Source organism: Ciconia boyciana, chromosome 12 (assembly GCF_034638445.1).
Source record: "Ciconia boyciana chromosome 12, ASM3463844v1, whole genome shotgun sequence".
Lineage (NCBI taxonomy): Eukaryota > Metazoa > Chordata > Aves > Ciconiiformes > Ciconiidae > Ciconia > Ciconia boyciana.
The window spans coordinates 19752077-19771175 of record NC_132945.1 but is presented as its reverse complement, the minus strand read 5'-3'; the positions used below and the strand labels follow the sequence as shown (position 1 = coordinate 19771175).

General features: G+C 50.3%; 1 protein-coding gene across 3 annotated transcripts in view; it reads right to left on the bottom strand.

Moving 5' to 3' along the window:
• Positions 1-19099, bottom strand: part of GAB3 (GRB2 associated binding protein 3) — a 69956-nt gene that overhangs the window by 15548 nt on the left and 35309 nt on the right. For all 3 annotated transcript variants that reach the window (XR_012044771.1, XM_072877141.1, XM_072877142.1), the window contains exon 2: positions 7118-7421. Coding sequence is in view for 2 of the 3 variants with exons in the window: in XM_072877141.1 (XP_072733242.1) it covers positions 7118-7421 (304 nt within the window). In the remaining variant the exon portion in view is untranslated. The remainder of the gene's footprint in view (positions 1-7117; positions 7422-19099) is intronic.

Below are 19099 nucleotides of genomic sequence, written 5' to 3'. Positions count from 1 at the left end.
TTGCAGCTGCCTGGGCTGGGCAAGCCAGCTGCCAAATTGAGGGGCTGCAGGAGGTGCAGACCCCCCTTGCTCTGGGGTCCCCTACTCCTGCAGAGCTGTAGCATCCCTCCTGCAGACAGTAATGAAGACGGCCTCTGCTGAGGAAAGTGCTGAAGCCGAGCAGTCTGTTTTATCAAGTATTTTTTAGGACCCAACGCAAATAATTAATTATTAATCTCCAACACTTCAAATTAATGGCGACAAGGAAAGGGATTGATTTCTTCCCACTTTCTAGATGTCAGTGGACAAAACTGAACTTTGCGGCTCATGGAGTAGCCATATTTGCTGCACCTCTGAACTTGTCTACAAACTCCTTGTGCCTCTCTAGGCTGGACATCAAAGCCATGAGAGCTGTGGTGTAGCTGTTATTGCCCAGCTGGACGCTTGTTGGCTGTGCTGGGAAAAGGGACACTACTTTTCCGGAGGCCACAAGGCACAGGGGAGCCTGTGCTCAGTGACACCTTCCCTGCTCCCTCCTTCCCTGGGCATGACACTCCAGTCCATCCCCCAGCACAGAGAGGGATGGCGGTGGGGAGAGGAGCAGGTTTGGGCTGCAGGCAGCAGGGCTGGCCCAGGCTGCACGTTGCTGGCCACCTGCTCAGCTCCAGGTTCACCTCCGACCACCAAGGCCACCCTTCACTGGCAGCATGTGGCCGAGGCACTCATACTCATCTGGCCCGAGCACTGCCGGGCAGCAGAGACAAGTCTAGTCCTATTGCTCTCCCAGTCTCCACCCCTGCTAGAGAGCTGGGTGCGCTGGGCAAGAGGGATGAAGGAGCGATGGCTGAGCCACACAGAGTTAAGGCTAAGCACAGCCTCTGGCCCAGCTTTTGGGGCATTTTGACTCAAAAATCGAGTCCTCAGTGCAAGTCGGACCTCCCACTGTGGGCAGCTGTGGAGTGGGAAGAGCCTGGGGTGTCTTTGCAGAGCAGCTCTCCAAAGGCATCTGCTCCTGGCAGCAAGCTCAGCCAACGGCACCAGGAGCACGAGCCCTCAATTAGAGAATATGATTCTTCTAATGAAGTTTCAGGTTGCTGCATGGGAGTTCCTTCACCAGGGCTGTGCAGGGACCAGGCAGTGGTCACTGGGTGCGCCCGCTGTCCCTGACACCTGCGGGGCTCGGCAGCGGGTACCCATCTCTCTGGCTGAAGCACAGACACTGCCTGAGTCAAAGCTGCAAAACCCGTCTTCAAAATGAAAAACCCCGCAGCAAAACGAAACACAATAAACCAGCTACTGCTGATAAACCCAAACCAAGCATGAACATGCCTTCAAAGCACAGCAAGAAGGCACGTTTCTCTAACGCTGAAATCCAGAATTTGCTGGAATGCTGGGAACCAGCCCCTGGCCATCTGCGTACATGCTGCGGGCCAGATCCTGCACTGTGCAGTGAGGTCCTGAGATCCTCCAGGAGGCTCTACCTAGTCCTCAGTTCAACACAGCAACAAGCCTTGGCACTGTACTGGGTTGTTGTAGTCACTTCTCAACCCTGGGAGGTGCTAGGTCTATGCGCAAGCAGGCCAGGAGGAATGGAGAGGGCTGCCAAGACTCGGGTGGTTAGACAGCAACGTCACTAAACACAAACAAAACCCTCCAGCAACCCAAACTTCCACACCAGCCACGGTGGGCTTCACTCCATCGTCTTTCTGACCTCAGTCAGAAGAATAAAAGAGCTGATCTCCTCTCCCTGCACTACCCCACACCTCATCCCTTTAAACTGGGGAGGGAGCTGCCTCTTTCCTTCCCATCTACCAGTACTGACTCACTGCTGCTTCCTCCTGTTAGCTTTGGAGATCTGGTGCAGTGGTGGACCCCAGGTCAGCAAAGCACATCAGCATGTGCTTAAATCTGAGCTTAAGCAAAGCATTTGCTTAGTTCTGAGCAGGTGCTTATAGCAGCGGGATGTCAGCAGTGAGCATCTGGAAGGAATGGCTTTTACGGGGTTTCATATTTGCAAAGCATAGCTGAGGGCTGCAGCTTTCCCATCTGAAAAATAACTTTTCTCTTGTTCATTGTGCTGGCTCAGATGGTAACTCTGCTTTCAAATCTTGGACTCAGAGAGCTGTCTTGCAAGCTGAGGATGATCAAATATGCACCGGGCTAACTCCACAGGGATCTCAGGAAAGCGTGTTCACGTCACCATCTGACCACATTTAAAAAAAAAAAAAACCAAACTAAAAACTGCCACAATGCATAAGAAAGAAATTAATGACATTCTGGGTTATTAACACAGAGAACGAACAGGCCTGAACTCCATCTGGTACTCACAGGGTTTAGCCACAGATTATCCCATCAGGAAAGGCTGCGAGCTGCAGACCACATGGCAACTGTTGTGAGCAGGAGGGAGGGATGGGGACAGCACAGACCTGCCCTTTTTCTAACCTTCAAGGGGCTCAGGGACCTGCAGCCAGCTCCTACCAGACCGTCCCTGTCCCTGCCAGCTCTGCTGGTAACCAAATCAGCATGCATTAAAGCTGTACCACGACAGCAGCTGGGTAGAATAAATTATGCATGGCCACTTTCAACAGTGAGAAGGCAGGGAATAGGTTTGGTGCCTGCCCTCCCCTTTGCCAGAGAGACAGGGGGAGGCTTCGGCTGCCAAAATAACTGCTTCAGTGGGTATCAACCCCCAAAATCTCTGTCCTGCATTGATGGGGAAAGTCACTGTGGAGGATGTGGAGCATGTGGTGAGTTTCCCCGTCAATGCAGGGCCATTGCTGGGAAAACAGAGGGCTTCTCCCTCCTGCTACAGACCCCAGCCCACTCCCCCAAAATTGTTATCATGCAACAGCAGTGCAGGGACACAGTGAAACAGGGGGGTCCTGCTCACAGCAACCCCCCACCAGGCTGCATGGCCATACCAAGGAGATAGAAATGCCACCCACCCCTCCTGGCCAGGCGCCAGAGCCAGACATTAAAGAGCAGCCTTGAGTCCGTGCAGCTGAGAAGGGATTTCCTCCCGCTGACAGGGGAGTGTAGACGGAGTAGCCCCAGTGCCTCTCCTCCAGCTTGGGCTGGGAGAGCTGCCACACCTCCCCTGAACTCCTGTGCAAAGGCCAGGTGCTGCCCTGAGCAAGCCCGCCGGGACACTGCCTGCCCCGCTTCGTAGGGGAACAGCGGGGGGAAATGAAGTGAAGACACTCAGGAGAAAGCATCTCTGCAAGGAGAGCGCGGTCCCTCCAGGTGGCCTCTCAGTGCAGTGGTCCTGGCTCCCCTTGCTCCCAGCATGCTGCCCTGGCTGGGGGAGATGCTCCCCAGCGTGGCTGCAGCAAGGTCCTGGGGAATCAAACCATCCCCATGCCATGGGGGGCAGGGTCTGTGCACATTGGGCAAAGGAAAAAAAAAAAAAGAGGGAGAGACATTTAAGGAGGCGAAGAAACCGTCAGAGGAGCAGGCAGAAAGGGAGAAGGTCCCAGCAATGGGCGAGGATGGGTATGAACAACAGAGCAACCAGAGGTGAGGGAGAGGTGGAGGAGCAGAAATGCTCTAATCCAACTGGGATTAGAGGGACCCAAGGGTAACCTGTCACTGAGGATGACTCTGCCAATGTCCTGGTCCATGCGCTGTGCAGGGAGGGCACCAGTGAGGGGCCCTCCCCAGGGACATCAGGCTCCACTGTGGCCCTGGGTGCTGTGGGAGAGAGTAGAGCAAGAGGGGAGCGATGGAGATCAGCAGGGACCTTCAGGGAAGGGCTGCATCCGGAAGGAGCAAGGCATTTACATGGGATGTGGAACAATACCTGGAGCCTGTGGAAGAAGTGAAGAGGGAACCCAAGACGAAAGGTCCCTCTTGGGCCAAGGAGCTGCCTGCCAAGGCATAGCCAGGAGGAGCATTCAATGCACAGCTACAACCTTTAAAAGTAAGGCTTCCTAATGAAAAAGGCTAAACAACTTCCACAGCAGTTTCTCCAATGAAAAGCTGCTATATTGCATTGTGCCAATTAATCATGGTTTCAGCTTGCATACGGGATAAAGTGTGCCCATGATGTCCCATAGCCACCTCATTTCATCCGCTCCCCTGCCCAGCCACTTGGCCCAAGCATCCTCTCAATCCTCTCGATCCCCCGCATGGCCGTGGGTCCCGTGGGGTTGGGGAACAACCGCTCTACTGGGAGCCTTCACCACAGGTGGAAGCAAGATTTTACAAAGAAATGGTAGGAAAACAGGGAGGGAGGCCTCTTCCTCTCTCCTCCAGCTGAGTCCCCGGAAGGTGCCAGCTCCCCCGTCATTTTCAGCACAGCCAGCGGCACAGTTTCTTGTGGCAGCCGAGTGCTGCAGCGTGATGATTGCTGCTGGCAAGTCCTTCCCAACAGCCGCCCTCCCAGGTGCTTCCTGACATCTGCCTGGAGCTTGCATTTCGCCTCCGTCTCTCAGCCGTCCCCCTCTTGTTGACTAAAAAGCTGTCCTCACAAGGCCAGCCGCGGTTTTGCTAACTTTGGTCTGCATCTGGCTGCTTACATGTCAGACCAGAGGCCTCTGATGACTAGGACCTGGCTGTTTGTCCAGCTTCTTTGCTACTGGAAGGGACTAACGGGGAACAACGGGACGGTGTTTACAGCTGAGTCACTGCATAAACCTGTGGCTGCACTTTCTGTGCATCAAGCGCAGAAAGCAGCAGATTTGGTTTCGGCCTCAAAGTCACAGCAAATTTTCAGAGATGCAAGGATTAAGAGCGATTGATTTCACAATATAATACTGGCTTCGAGATTCATTTTAATACACAGAACAGCTTATTAAAATTTCCTGCAAGTGATGTGTCTTTCTTTTGATGATTCATTTCAGGGACTATTATTTTTTTAACACAGTAGCATTCAAGTTAAAAAAGCATATGGCATTTAATAGAGCTTTTCTCTTCTTATGTTAATTTTTAAGGGTAATTTGTTTAAATCTACAGGCTCTTGGGGGATTTAGGTGCTTCCAAAAAGCTGAAGCAATTAACAACTGTTTGAAATGTGATGTGCAACCTGTGGAACTGTGCAGATTTAAGTAAGAGGATCTGAACATGCCCTGCAGCCTGACCTGAATACAACCCAGACCTGACTTCACCGGCATGAACTGCAGGATAAATAGAACATCTTATGAGCTATTCGCCGTTAGAGAAACAGTAAGTGCATGTCTGGAAGCTTAGCTTACGCAGTCTGTGATGAGGGCTGGAAGTTCAGGTGCCAGACTTTATACTGAAGCAAGGCAAATGCTCTGCACTGTTGAACTTCTTGGGGGATAATATCCGCCTTGAGCAGAGCGGAAAGCTGGGATGTCAGCTTTCTCAACTGCCACACCAAGAGTTGTCGCTTCTCGTCCATCAATGTCTACATTAGCAATCTTCGCTGGGAGAGAAATACCAATGTGTGATACTCTGAGTATCGCCTATGTGCAAGTCTTACAAGCAATGCTGCGCTGTACCAGCATAACAGAACAGACATTTCCCAGTATAAATGCATCTGTCCTGGGGACAGCCGCTGCCTTAGCTCCTCTGCCACAGATCACGTCTTCCTATCCACATCCTCAACACAGTGCCAGCAGAAGTCTACGTACACATTTGAGACACAAAAGTTATTTTTCTCTTTTCTGTTTTACATGGAAAGGGTTACCTTCATTTCAGAGTAATTGGTAAAATTATATCTAAAATAATACTGCACCAGAAGTAGCAACGCAAGACCGACATCTCAGTGTCAACGAGGGCAGATTAGTAGGAAGGGGGTTACTGAATATCCCAAATTACATCCAAGCTCCAAAGGGCTATTGCCTCCAGTCCCTCAAAGCTACCAGCTCTAGTTTGCAAATTGCATTCATGGGCAGCTTGTACTGGCACATAAAAATATGTCAGCACATTTTCCTGGTGGTCTCTAAAGTGAATGGGAAGAGAGCAGACATCACATTTATAACAGGACCACTGCAGTGCTCTTTCCACTCCCATTTCCCCTCAGAATAACCTACTGAAGAGAAGATTAAAGAAGGCCAGGAACCACAACAGATTAAAATAAAACATCTCGCCATGGCCTTTTGTTTCCTTTCAAGTTACAAGGTAACGGTATTACTCTGTGGCAGTTGCAGACACCAGTAGCAGTCTGAGCGCAGCAGCACAGGGACCATAGCAGGATAATCTGCCCAGCCACACTATGATTCCCCCAAACATATTACTGCCCTTGGGATCAAGTCCCTCCATCACCATCCTCTTCTGCTCTTGCACTACCTTTTATCACAGTGAAGGACTTCGTTCTGACTCACTTCCTATGAAGCTCTCAAATTGCTGCTGTATCTGCCCCTTGGAAATGTCAAGGGAAAGACAGACTGCTGTTATCTGAGCCCGATGGTCTCATTTGAAAGGTAAGTTAATGATGATACAGGTCCCGGCTTTAATTACTGGCTACATCCATCTTGGAGTGGTTAATTCTTGGAAGCTTTCCAAGACATTCACCCTACTGAGTATATACAGGTGTAGGTCCTGGCAAAACAGGCTGACTTTATGCTTCACTGGCAGGACCATCTCTTAAGTCTAGACACACACTTCTAACACTCTCCTGTCCTCTGCCTTTTCTTTATTTTTCTTCTCGTTAACAGACTAAGACAGCTCAGTATTTTTGTCATTGATTTATGTGTGTGCATATACACCCAAGTCTGTGCACATTCCACATCCAGCAAAGCCTGAGAAAATGCGAGTTTTGCAGGACACTTTCCTAGAACAGGTGTCTTACATTAAGCCAAACTAAATAAATATGGGACATGTAATGAAATAAACGGCCCCAGAAGATAACAGTCAGTCAGCTTGTCACATAAACAGTACCTTTTCTTATTAAGGACCTGCTGTTTATTCTAGCAGGAATTGCTTCATCAAAGCGAGACCAAGCAGCCAGCTATTATTTCTACCCAGCACAAGTGAGATCCCTGATAACTTTCAAGTCAGGGTTTAGCAGCATCTCAGTGCTGCGTGGAGCGATAGGAAACAGAGTCCCACACCACCTGCCCAGCCCAACCAGCCAGCAAGGTCCATGCTTCCTCTCACCCCGGGTGCTGCTGTGGAGGAGCCCAGACACAGATCATCTTCCCATCCCCCAAGACGAGCATGAGCATGATCCTACCTGTGCCATCTTCTAGATGTCCAAAGTTACAGATCTGGCTGATGTTGTGCACCCAGATCTGCATCTCCTCCTCAGTTTTGGCTACCAGGTAGAAGGTGCGGTAGGTGGTTCTCACAATGAAGACGAAGTTGTTCTGAAATTCCTTCTTGATGAAGTTGGGCCCCGAGTGCTTCAGCACTTCGCACTCGTTGAGGTCGATGATCCGAATGGGCTTTTTGGAATGGTTGTTCCTGTAGTACTCCAGCACATCCGGGTTCCCACTCATGCGGCCTCTGCGCAGCACGAACCAGCGCTTCCGCCATGCCTGCAAAAGCACAAACAGGGCACTTTTAGTGCCAACCACATAATATATCAATCAGCCCACACATGCATATTTTCCTTTAGGTTTTGTAGTTGTTTGGATAAGCTGGCCAAATTGTGACTTTGATTTGAAGTGCTTGCTATCAGCTTGCATTTGTGATTGATAGGAAAAAAGGCAGAGGGTTGTCTCTTTGGAGGTCAAGAGGAGCAAGACTTCTCCCCTCCTCTCACCCTCAGCCTGCCAGCATGGTGTAATCGAAATGATCTGATACTTCATCGTCTCATCTATAGAAGAGGTTATAACACATTTTTCTTTGTGAAATGAAAACACCTAGGACTGCACCCTGTGTTGCAGTACATGAGCTAGTATCTGGCAACAAACACCTCTTGCCCAAAGATGAGGCCTCGAGATGACCAGTGCAGCTTCCCTCCCATGGTTTTCAGTGCTAATAAAAAGCTGTTCATGAGCTGCCAGTTACTTCTGAAAGCCCAGAACAAACCTTAAGGGAGTTGTAGTGCTAAAAAGTTAAACAGGAAACTTCCAAACCTTACAGAAGGAAGTCTATTTGCACAGACACTGCTTCGAGTGACCATCAACCCAAACCAAACTGGTAAGCACCAATGTCTTTTAGACCCTTGTGACGGAAGGTATGGGTCCCATACAGGCTTAAATGAAGTCCTGGCAGGACTAAGATGCAGCATCACTTTATAAAGCTATATGCAAGTTTCTAGGAACAAAATAACATATTTTTCCCTTTTTTCCAGCAGCTGTTTTTGTTCATCAACAGTATAAGCGCCTCTGTGTTGATTACAGCTGTCACCAACACATTTAGTTTGAGGGCCAGAAGAAATCCACCCTGAGCTCCATTCCACAGAGAAAAGCTGAAATAAGACATTAGGAGCTTCCCCCCTACCAAACTCCATAAAAACTGTGTTGGATAAAGTCATGGCCAAACCAGCAAGGCCCAGCAGCTGCCAGGGAGCAGCTGAAGCTACGGCTGCAGCTGCCCCAGCTCTGGTAGCAGCCCGAGAAAGGTGCAGGGGCTCATGCACAGCCCAGGTACCTGCCATAGCTATACAGCCACTGGCTGTTTTAATTGCCTTCATCAGAGTTAAAAGTTCATTAAAGAAACATCTGAGCAACAACCACAACCTCCCTACCGGAATCTTATTCAAGTGCTCTTTGCAAAATGACTTGTCATGACGACATAAAGCTGGTGATAGCTTGTGTTCGAGTTAAAAACCGTGCTCATTTTGGAAAGAGTGGATCTGTCTGTCAGTTTAAAGACAGCCAACCATTCAGCCCTAAGGCGAAATAACTGAGCTCAGGATGTTTTCACTAAGATATAAAAGTCCTTACTGGCACAGTTTAGGATCAATACAGGCACTACAGATTTTGCTGACGCTAAGTTCCCATGGGCATGGTGATAGTTAAAATGATCGACAAAAAATAGCAACAATCATTTGTCAAGAAAAAGCATATTTTTTTTCTACTCAAAAGAGACTTCCTTGCAGTGCAGCAATCTTTTCACAGTCTGTCGATATTCATCCAAAAATTTATCTAGAAGTAAGTCTGTTCAGCCTGGCAGTACCTTAATCTATTTTGAAAGGAAAAGATTCTTTAAAAAAAAATGTATTAGTGACCAGAGAATGAAATATCATAGAGGGAGCTCTTGCAAGGCTGAACAAGCACATACCGGCCTGTGTAAAGGAGGGGTTTCCAGAGAGGGGGGTCACATCAGGAATAAACAGGAAGCAGAGGTGAGGTGCAAAGTGTGTTGCACAAAGAAAATTAACTCTTGCCTTCATGACCTGTTGAGGTTCGAAAGTAGCTAGAGATAACAGATTGCTGAGATATCTTAGACAAGTCTAATTTTGTGGGAGCCAGAAAAAAAAGAACACCCCTCCCCCCCAAAGGAAATAGAAACAAAGGAAAAATGTTTAATGGAGAAAACACTTTCCTGCCTAGCGAGCTTCAACAGTGGAATACAGCCCGGCAGGTATCTCACATGTATAGTCCCAGAAAGAGTCCACGTCTGCCACCTGCACTCCAAATGCCACACGGGCTTAATGCACACCCCACAGCTGCATCAGGGCAGAAAGGTCACATACCCTAACATACTCTCACCCCTAAACAACAAAAGAGAAATGCTTCAGGAGGTGTAAGCCAAACAAGACCTGCTGCTTTGCCTCCCAGAGAAGCAGGCTGCTAAGGCAGAGAGGGGAAGGAGCCATCCGATCTCCCCCAAGACTGCAAGACCACTTCCCACTCCTCTCTCAAGGCTGCCAGCCCTGCAGCTTAAATACACCGGCTCCTTCTGATGGAAATTGGGTGGAAATCACCTGCATATGAGCAAGCTGAGGAGGGATGGGATGGGATGGGATGGGATGGGATGGGATGGGATGGGATGGGATGGGGGAGCTGGGGACACCTTGCCTAGCTGGCACCCATGCAGCTATGGGGAGGTGGGAGCTCAGCCCCGAGGCCAGGGCCAGCTCCGGGCTACCTGCCGGTGGCCAGTACAACACCCTTAGCCAGGATGGCCCAGTACGTGTCCCCATTTCCTTAGCATTTTAATTTTCATGAGTCTAAAGGAGTCTGTAGTTTCAGCATAACCCAGGCAGCCAGTGAGAAGAAAGAGAAAACTGCAGCTGTGCTTTGCGGAAAAGCTCACAGTCCCTCCGTTCGGAGGCGAAGGCTGGCTTCGGCGTGGTGTGAGCAGCTGTGGCTCTGCTGGTTTTGGTTTTGTACTAGCCGAGAAGCTGCCTGATAACCTGCTTCCCTGCAGATACACAATTTGATCAGGCTTATCAGCTGGCTGGCACTGTGAGACTGGAGGTGGAGAGGTGCCTGGTCAGCATAGCTTATGATGGGAGAGGAGAGCAGGGCTGAGGCTGTGTGAGAAAACACTGGCTATCATAGCTGGGCAGCCGTGAAAACAGGGCTGAGGGGACATAATGCCAGATAGCTGCCCAAATCTGCACTGCCCTTGGGAAGGGTGGGCCTCCCCTCTCCATCTCCCGCATGGCCACCCTCACTGCCTTCCCCAGGCTCATGGCGGGGCCCGTGCAGCCGGCCAGCAGCCCATCTGGCTGAAAACAGAGTAGTTTTTTCTTGTGGGGGTAACACGTGAGCTGTAGGAAACATGCAGGAAGGTGGGGGGCAGAGAGGAACAGGGGAACTGCCCTTTGGTGATACCGCAAGCTCGGACAAGCTAACAGTTCTTGGCTGCCACCGTTCATTGCCCCAAATATTAATGTGCTCTGAAACCAATGGTGGTATCTTGCTGTGAGCTGCAGGGACCGGAGCAAACACCCTGCCCGTGCTGCTGACCCGCCGCTGGACCTGGAGCGGAGGGGAGGGAGAGGGGCCGAGGGACGGCAGCCTTTGAATGGGTGCAGCCTGAGTCAGCAGTGCGGGTGAATCAGCGCTCGCAGGCTCAGATCTTCAAACATTTAAGCACTCGACCCCCCTTGAAATCAGTGCGGGTGCCACAGCAGGGTGGCAGCGGTGCAGGGCGATGGCGCAGCCTGGCCGATGGGGAGTTTGCCGGTGCTGCCCGGCGAGCTCACCTGCTGCCCCGTGCCAGGGCTGCTCCTCGCCTGCCACCAAAGGGAGCCATCTCGGGGAGCAAAAGGAGTGGAAACTGCCTCATCCCACACGGGGAAATGGGAGCGCTGCCAGCCCGGTGCCCCAGCACCCAGCCTTGCCTGGGCGCAGGCAGGCCATCACCAGCAAGAGGGCAGGAGGCTGGGAGGGGACAGGACCAGCTCTTCCCTGGGTGCTTGCTCTTAACATCAGCTTCGTTGTACCATCAGACTGCATCCACGCACACACAGTGCACTTGCACCTCGCCTCTCCGGGCTCCTTTTTTTTCCCTCCACTCTCTAGGAGGAAAGTGGCATCGGCTACCGACAGAGCTGCCTGCACAGGTAGGGCTGAAGGGCCACCTTTTGCCCCTCTTCTCCCATTTGACACATCCAGTGCCATCACTGTCTCCCCCCAGTGGCTCATTTCCATTCTGAAACTTTCACGGATATGTGCCTTTACTTGCAAAATGTTGTACTCCGAAACATTTTTGCTCATCCTACAATGCTGAGCGTACAACACGTCGAGTTTTTGAGACACTCGCAGCTCGCCTGCGAACGGACACGAGCAGGTTTGCCATTGCCAATACCCAGGACTCGCCCTGCTCCGTGGTGTAGGCAAAGCAGGGGTTTTGGCACACCTTTCAGCACGAGGCTTTTATCTCCGAGAGTCAAATATCTTCTCCTCATTTTCCTGGCATTTGCCTGTAATGAGCTACATGTCTCCTTTCCCCAGGGGAAGGGGATGCAGCACACTGGAGCTGCTGGGAGCCCAGCTGCGGCAGGCCTCGGCCAGACAAGACGGCAGCAGCAGCTTTTAGCTCGCAGGGACCCAGGCAGCTCGCGTACTATGCCGTCCACTCTGCTCGAGCAGGGGCCAGGGCTCCTCAGCCCCGGGCCAGAGGCGCAGAGGGTGCCTGGCACCTCCCAGCCCCTGCCCTGCAAGGCAGGCAGTCATGCCCCACGGCAGCTCCTCTCCATGGCAGAGCATGGGGGGGTTTTCCACAGTCGTACGCTCTCAGTATTTTTACCATTTACCAGTCACAAGGCTGCCTCCTCCTTCCACTGGTACGGTTCTTCCCGCCATCCCTGGTTTTCTGTCTTTGCAGCGTGACTTTCGCCCACAGACCAGGACGCGCTATGGTGTGGCGTGTGCCTTCCACCCCTTCCCCACCACTCACCCAAACCAGAAGCTGTGCCTGGGCCGGCACCACGACGCAAGGCGCTGAGCACCTGCCCGGGGCCAGAGCGGGCTCCCCGCGGCTCGCAGGCCCCTCGCTGGGGAAGGGTGCGCTGTGCCAGCACCCCGTGGTACAGCGAGGAGCTCTGCTCCCTGCTCCCTCCAGTCCTGGGCGGCACTGTGTGCACGATCAACCCGCGCCCTTGTGCTGCTGCAGTACCTTCCTCCTCACGGTTTGTAGGGCACAGTCGCTATTAGTGAGAGCCTGTGCCCAGAGGACCAGTTTCTGTGTTTGCCGCGGGGTGCTGGGATCAGGCTAGAGAGCACCTTTGAGCCCCCGCAGTGGCTCGCGGCCGGCGGGGGCACCTGAGGAGCCGGCAGGGCCAGAGGCGAGGGGCTGTGGCGAGGAGGGATTTATTTCAGCTGATCAGAGCCAATAGTATCTGACAATATTTAGTCTGGAGCTGCACACGCTGCCAAATTTACAAGAGAATTTGGATCAATTTAAGGGTGAAAGATTGCGTTCCCATGGTTGAGATGAAGTAACCTATATACTCAAATAGGAACTGATTCCTGGGATTCAGCCTAGGCTCCTCACTTACACTATGGAAAGGATCTACGCATCCAGAAGAAATATTACATTTATTTGGGGGCCTCTTGAAATTAGTTCCTTCTTGATGAAGGAATGATACGATGATGATATGTTTACATGTCTTCCAAAGCTTTGTTGGCGTTAGAGAGAAGGCTTTATCAGAAAAGCACAACTACAATCAGACAAGAGCCAACATAAATCTAGAACAATTTTCATCTGCCCTTCGTAAGTGGAATAGTTCGGTGCCAAAAGGAAGAAAGAATTTGCAGCAGCGTTGGTCGGACGCCAGCACGTTGCTCTGTGCAACACAAGCTATCAGTGTTTTCTTCTTGCTCCTGAATTTTTCACTTTGGGAATTCCAGAGCCACTTCTGAAGGGAAGAGGAATAGCTCTATTTCCATTTCAGTAGGGTTTCTAAGAAAGCGATCGCTGCTTCACAATCTGACATCTCTGCTTCTGCTGAATAAGTGGTGTGAGGTTTAAAAAGGGCTGCTATTACATGCAAATGTTTGCTCCGCCATGGCAATGTCATAAAACAGGCCACGAGCAAACCTATTATGTGCTGAAAAAACAACTAGCTGGTAAACAAGGCCAGAATGGGAGCTGAGCACCTGCGTGGGAAAGGTTTAGCCAAGGACCTTCATCGCTTACCTTCTGTCTGAGGACCACGTTTTCATTTGTATGTACAAAATATCCAGTATCTGAGATCTAAATAATTAATTAGAGCACATACAAGCTAAATGAGGCAAACTGGCCTGAAATATAATTTGTCCTGTGGGTTTTTGATTTTTCTGGTTTTAATAACAAAACACAGAATAGCCAACAAACTTGAAATTCTTTACCAGCTAAATTAATGCTCATGACTCCCCCATGAGGATAATCTTCATTTTACAGAATGCAGCAGAGGGGATGACAAGGGGAAGCAGAACGAACAGCAGATGTGTACTGATTCCTCGCCTGCCTGGTGGTCTTGCAGCCGTGCTTCTGGGCAAGGGACATGGGCTCGTCCCCAGGCCTGCTGTGGGGAGGGCTGACACTGAAAGAAGAGTTCGAGAGCTCAGCGGTGGGGAGGACTGTGAAAGGTTTGAACATTTGGGATTACTCTCATCCGGCAAAGTCCCTTGGAAAGAGAAAGCAGCAAATCCCACAAGAGAAGGGTCTGGCGTGCCTTCCCTCCTGCGGCTGGCTGAGGGCTGGGAGCGCCTGTGCGCACAGTGCTCCTCCTGCTACTCACTGCGGTTCTGCTGCCTTCAGCTGCCAGGCATCCTTGGGGCTGGAAAACTAGCAGAGCTGCAGGATAATAGTCCCGCAGGAGTGCCAGCACTTGAGACACAAGCTTTCAAAGCTTGTCTTTTTAAAAAAACCCATTTTTTAAACATATTTTTTTGGGAAAAAAAATTAGGCGGAACTTTATAGCATTTCCTATAAATGACTTAAAAGAGGAAGTTAAAATTCGTATGTAGACAGGTTTGTAAGCAGCTGATGTCTAAGCCTATTAAGACCATATAAATGAAGAGTTTCCCCCGCCTGCACAGAGCAGGAGGCGTTGGAACTGCAGAGTACGGTCCCTGCGAGAGAGACCTGTGCATCGGGAAGGAGGAAGGAGTCAGGCCCAGCTCCCAGCAAGCATCCTCACGTTCAAAGAGCGGAGGACGCTGCTGGGAGCGCTTCGTGCCACTCTTTCAAGAGAAAAGGGCCAGCCCCACGCAGCTCGCTCTCCTCGAGCTGCGATAACCTTGCAGAAGGGCTCATGCCTTCTACTCTGTAGCCTGCGTTGCTCAGTAATAGCGCTCGATTAACTCGCTCGCAGAAATCTGAGATGAAAAAGACCTCTTAAACCACCCCGCTTGTCCCCAGCTGGAGTTATGGTTTTGCTGTTTCACTTGTGGCTGTCGGTCTGCAGCTCCCATCAGCTCTGCATAATAAATCTCTCCCTAATGAGGCTGCCTGCTTGTCCCTTCCAGTGTGTCCCCGTGCAGCGCTCTGGGAGCAGCTGAGCTCATTGCCCATCACCCACTGGTTTAACGCTTCTCTTGGATTTTGTCTCCCTTGCTGTCTGGTTTCCCTTATTTTCTACTCAGGTCTCACAAACTTCTTCAGCAGTGAGAGGCTGAAACTCATGGTTTATGGCTGGGAAAGAAAAATCAATAAATATTCAATTTCAGAGAGGAATACTCCTCCCTTAGGGCCTCCTCTGCCTCCACAGGCTCGTAATTCTATTTAACCTAGAGAATAGAAGGAGAAATCTTCTGCAGTAGTTTTTCTCCCTTTGCTTGGGTGCCTGGAAGCTGAGGTGCATTCCCATGGTTGCTGGAAAGGCATCAGCTCTCCCTTCCCCTGCCGGTTCATGCTCACTACAGCTCTGTTGTCTCAAGGCTAGGGCTCAGCCTCGGTTGGAAAAAGCTCTGAGCTAACCAGTGTTCCCGTACAAAACAACCTTCAACTCAGGCTAGCACAAATGGTCTGGCTCATCCTGTTCAAAGGACCATCATACAATGAGTTCAGGACAGACTACAGTCTAACACTGTATTTCCATCTGCTAAGTCGTGAGTCATTTATTGAGTCACTTTCTGATTGTGGTAGTTTCAGTATGACTCTAAATGAATCTTGTTTCAAGAAAGTCAGCATGAGCCTTCCTCGGAGGAGATGCAAGGGGTGTATAGTAGAAGGGGAAATACCTTCTTCCTTTCCAGGTGATACAGATACATCAATTGACTAAAAACACTTAACCAAAAAATTTCCTGCGCTGTAAGTGCAATGAGAGCTTTGTAATAAAGCATCTAAGATGACGTCCTGTAGAAGCAGAGAGGTTTCCTTTGTTTCTGTTTCTCACAAAAAGAAACCTGTGGTTTGTGAAGAAAAGATGACACACACGAAAAAAAAGGAGAAAAAGTTCCAGAGTCATATGTTGCCTGCTAACCTACACACATTCCCATTGCCTGGTCTGCATCCTAATCCATAATATTTATGGTGTTTTACACATACAAACATCTGCAACAGAATGAGTCACTGCTATTTAATAAACATGCAGATTCTTTGTAAAGCTAATGGGTTCATTTGGGCATGAAGGGTCAAAGTCATAGTGACCCAAAAACTCGGGAGTCCTAAGTTCTTAAAAACCTTGTGCAAGATAAGAAAACAAGTAAAATTAATAATCACACCACTGCATTTTGGGGAGGGGGGCAGGAGGCAGACACCTGGATGAAGAAATGTCATTTTACTCATGTCCCCCATCCTTTAGTAAGAGCAGTAAAGAAACGGGAACTGTGCTTCTCACAAACATTTTGATTAGAGGTTTCCTCCGAGGACCCTGGCAAGGTGACGGAGCATCCCCTTGCTCCTCATGCAAGTAGGAATTGCTCGACAAGATGCCGTAGGGGAGCAGTGCTGCTGTCGTCTCCTCGCTTTCCCCATGGCTCTCGGCAGGTGGGTCTCAAGGGGCTCTCCCGCAGAAAAGAAGTGCCAGTGCTGCGGTCATGCCCTCTGGATGGGTCCCTGAGCTTTGCAGGGGAAGATGCTGACGGGGCACCTCATCCCACAAGATCTTGCTACGAGGAAGAATTCACCGGCTTTGATCTGGGCTACAACAAACCCTACCACACCAGAAAAACAGCGTGGCTCCGCGTCGCCTGGGGGGACTGAAATGTGTCAAACGGCTCGCAGCGCTGCCCGCCTGCCCTGCCCTGGGGCACACGGTGCAGGCAGGATCTGACTGTTCTGCCAACGCTTTGCGGAGCTCACTGCTTCCTCGTGTCCCGCGGCTATGGAAATGTCTCCAGGCCGATCAAGCCTTACCTGTGAAATCCATAGCAACAAAACACCGAAGAAGGGATGGCAGGATGGCAATCCTATTTCAATGGATTCATTTAACAGTGAAATCCTGACACAGGCATGAAGTAAATAAGGCACCCTCCCCATTGTCAGCCCAGGGCATGACTTCTCTATTCTTCCTCCTATTTTGACAGCAGTGGTGCTGAAAGCTTGGAGCTTTTCTTGTTAACAGCTGCCCTGCAAATATGTGCAGGCCCCTTTGAGCTCATTTATAGAAAGCATAAGGATCAGTCATTACGAAATTACAGCTAACTGCCACCACAGGGCAGAACCCAGCCGTGCCCTGGAGGGCTGCACCTCCCAGGGAGAGGCTTGTGGCCGAGTGGGGTTTGCCAGGAGCACCAAGCGACCAGGGCCAGCCAGCAATCTCGACAGCATCGGCAGGGCGCCGGTAAAAAGACAGAGTTGGTATTAATAAATAAGTAAAGTAACTCCCCCACTGCACTTGGCTGTGTTTCATTGGGACTAACAAGACGGTAAAGGCAGTCTCACACGCTTTCAGGAAGCAACTGAAATTTTTGTGACTCGGCATCATTATAAAGCAGCGCCCAAAGGGATCTGGAGAACCGATGACAATTCAAGCTAAGGGGAAGAAAGCCAGCTGCGGGGTGAGATCCACGCAAGCTCGGGAAGCCTCCAGGTGGGGCAGAGCCCAGGCAGCTGCGACCCTCTTAGTACAGCCTCAGCCCCGGGCTGGCCACCCACCTCCTGGGCTGCCAGTGCTTCCAGTGGGCCACCAGCTCTCGTCAAAACTGACCTGCGATGGGTGAGCAAAAGCCCGGGGTGGAGGGAAGCTGATTTTGGCCAGCTGGCCTTGCCCCTGCCCGGGGCGGGCAGGCGCACCCCGTCCCGCCTGGATCCCTGCATGCTGCAGCCCGAGCAGCCGTGACACCGGGGGGGGTACCAAACTGCTGGGGCAACCAGGGGTGGACATTGGCTCACATCGTGAGCACCCTCAGACTCTCCTTTCTGTTTCATTTTGTCTGTGTTTTTCACTCTTAATGGGGATGTAAAGTAGGTTGCAGCTCAGAGTAGAGGTCTCAGCCCTGGAAGACAGCCCTGAAGCGATTAAAGCCGTTCAGGGATCTCCTCCCGCCCAGGGCCCTCCTCTCCTCTGGCACATTTTTTTCCTTCCTGAGGGCAGGCACAGTGAAACATTAATTCCTTTAAGCTGCCCCTCAAATGACACCTTCTGACTGCTGCTACATTTTCGCAGGCATTTAAGCTCCCTGACAGTGAAGACTTACAGGCAGGACTCTTTACATGAGGATGTTTACAGCCTCACCAGCTAGCCAAGAGTTTTAGTTCCATATTCCCTCACAGCATGTTTATGTGTAGCATCTAAAATGACATTATTATTATCACCCCGCACGCAGCTTAAATTTCTGGAGAGCTTTTTTTCACCCTTAAATCCTAAAGCACTTGACAACTGGTACGTGCTCATTACATGCCACGCATGTTGCGATTCGTTCACCTGTCACAGGGATACACCTGCCTTGAAGTTACGCCGCGTTCCTGATAGTCCGGATGCTTACCCATACACCCACAGGTATGCACTCACATCTGTGCGTTCGGCTTCGACCCATCTATGGTGCAACGTTTCCATCTGAAATCCTTATTTACCTGTTTAAGGTGGCAGAGGTCGATGGATAGAAAACGGCTGGTCTGGCTTAGTGCCACTCCTCTGGTCAGTTAGAAAATAAAATTCTGATTTCTCAGGATGGAAGATGGGGCTTTTTACAGAAACGAGTTGAAAACAGGGAGAAAGGAGAAACCAACACACTGACACAGGTCTTCCTGCATTTAACAACATAACTTCATTTTCTGTTAGTGGGAAAAGTGCCACTGAAACCTCATGCCGCACGACAGGGGTTCCTACTGTTACATGAAAAACTACTTGTGCAAAATGGCCTGGAAACCCTTAAGATTGCTCTGACTCATTCACAATAAATTCTTTAATACCAACATAGTAGTAAGATACAATCTTGAATAGAGGTAAATCTCAATTTCTTAGAATGGCTTTAATCCCAAAGTCTTGCATAATCTTAAAGGATTTTTAAAAGGCTCTGCACGGATCCTTGAGGTGTTAATAAAAATGAGGTTGCTCCCAGGTTGTTTAAGGAGTAACAATTCTGAAATACAAATGCTGGGTAGAATCGTCTGCTGGATGACTGAAGCTAGCTAAGTCACAGGAGTTTTCAGTCATATATACCAAAGGGACTGCAGTTTGGACAAATTTTGAGCAAATTTGCTAAACTAATAGCTTTTATGGAAGGACTCCAAACCTGCTTCGCTAAGGAAAGAAAGAGCGTTGGGGCTAATCCCCTTTCTTGTAACTCGCAAGCCCGATGTAAATACAGATGTGCAAAGCAGTTAAAGACCAGAAAGAACTGCCCGGAGATTGTGCCCTGCCTCGGGCTATCGGGAGTCCCTCTCCCTCTACTTTACTTGGAACTGGCAGTTTTCTCAGTATTCTTTACACAAACAGAAC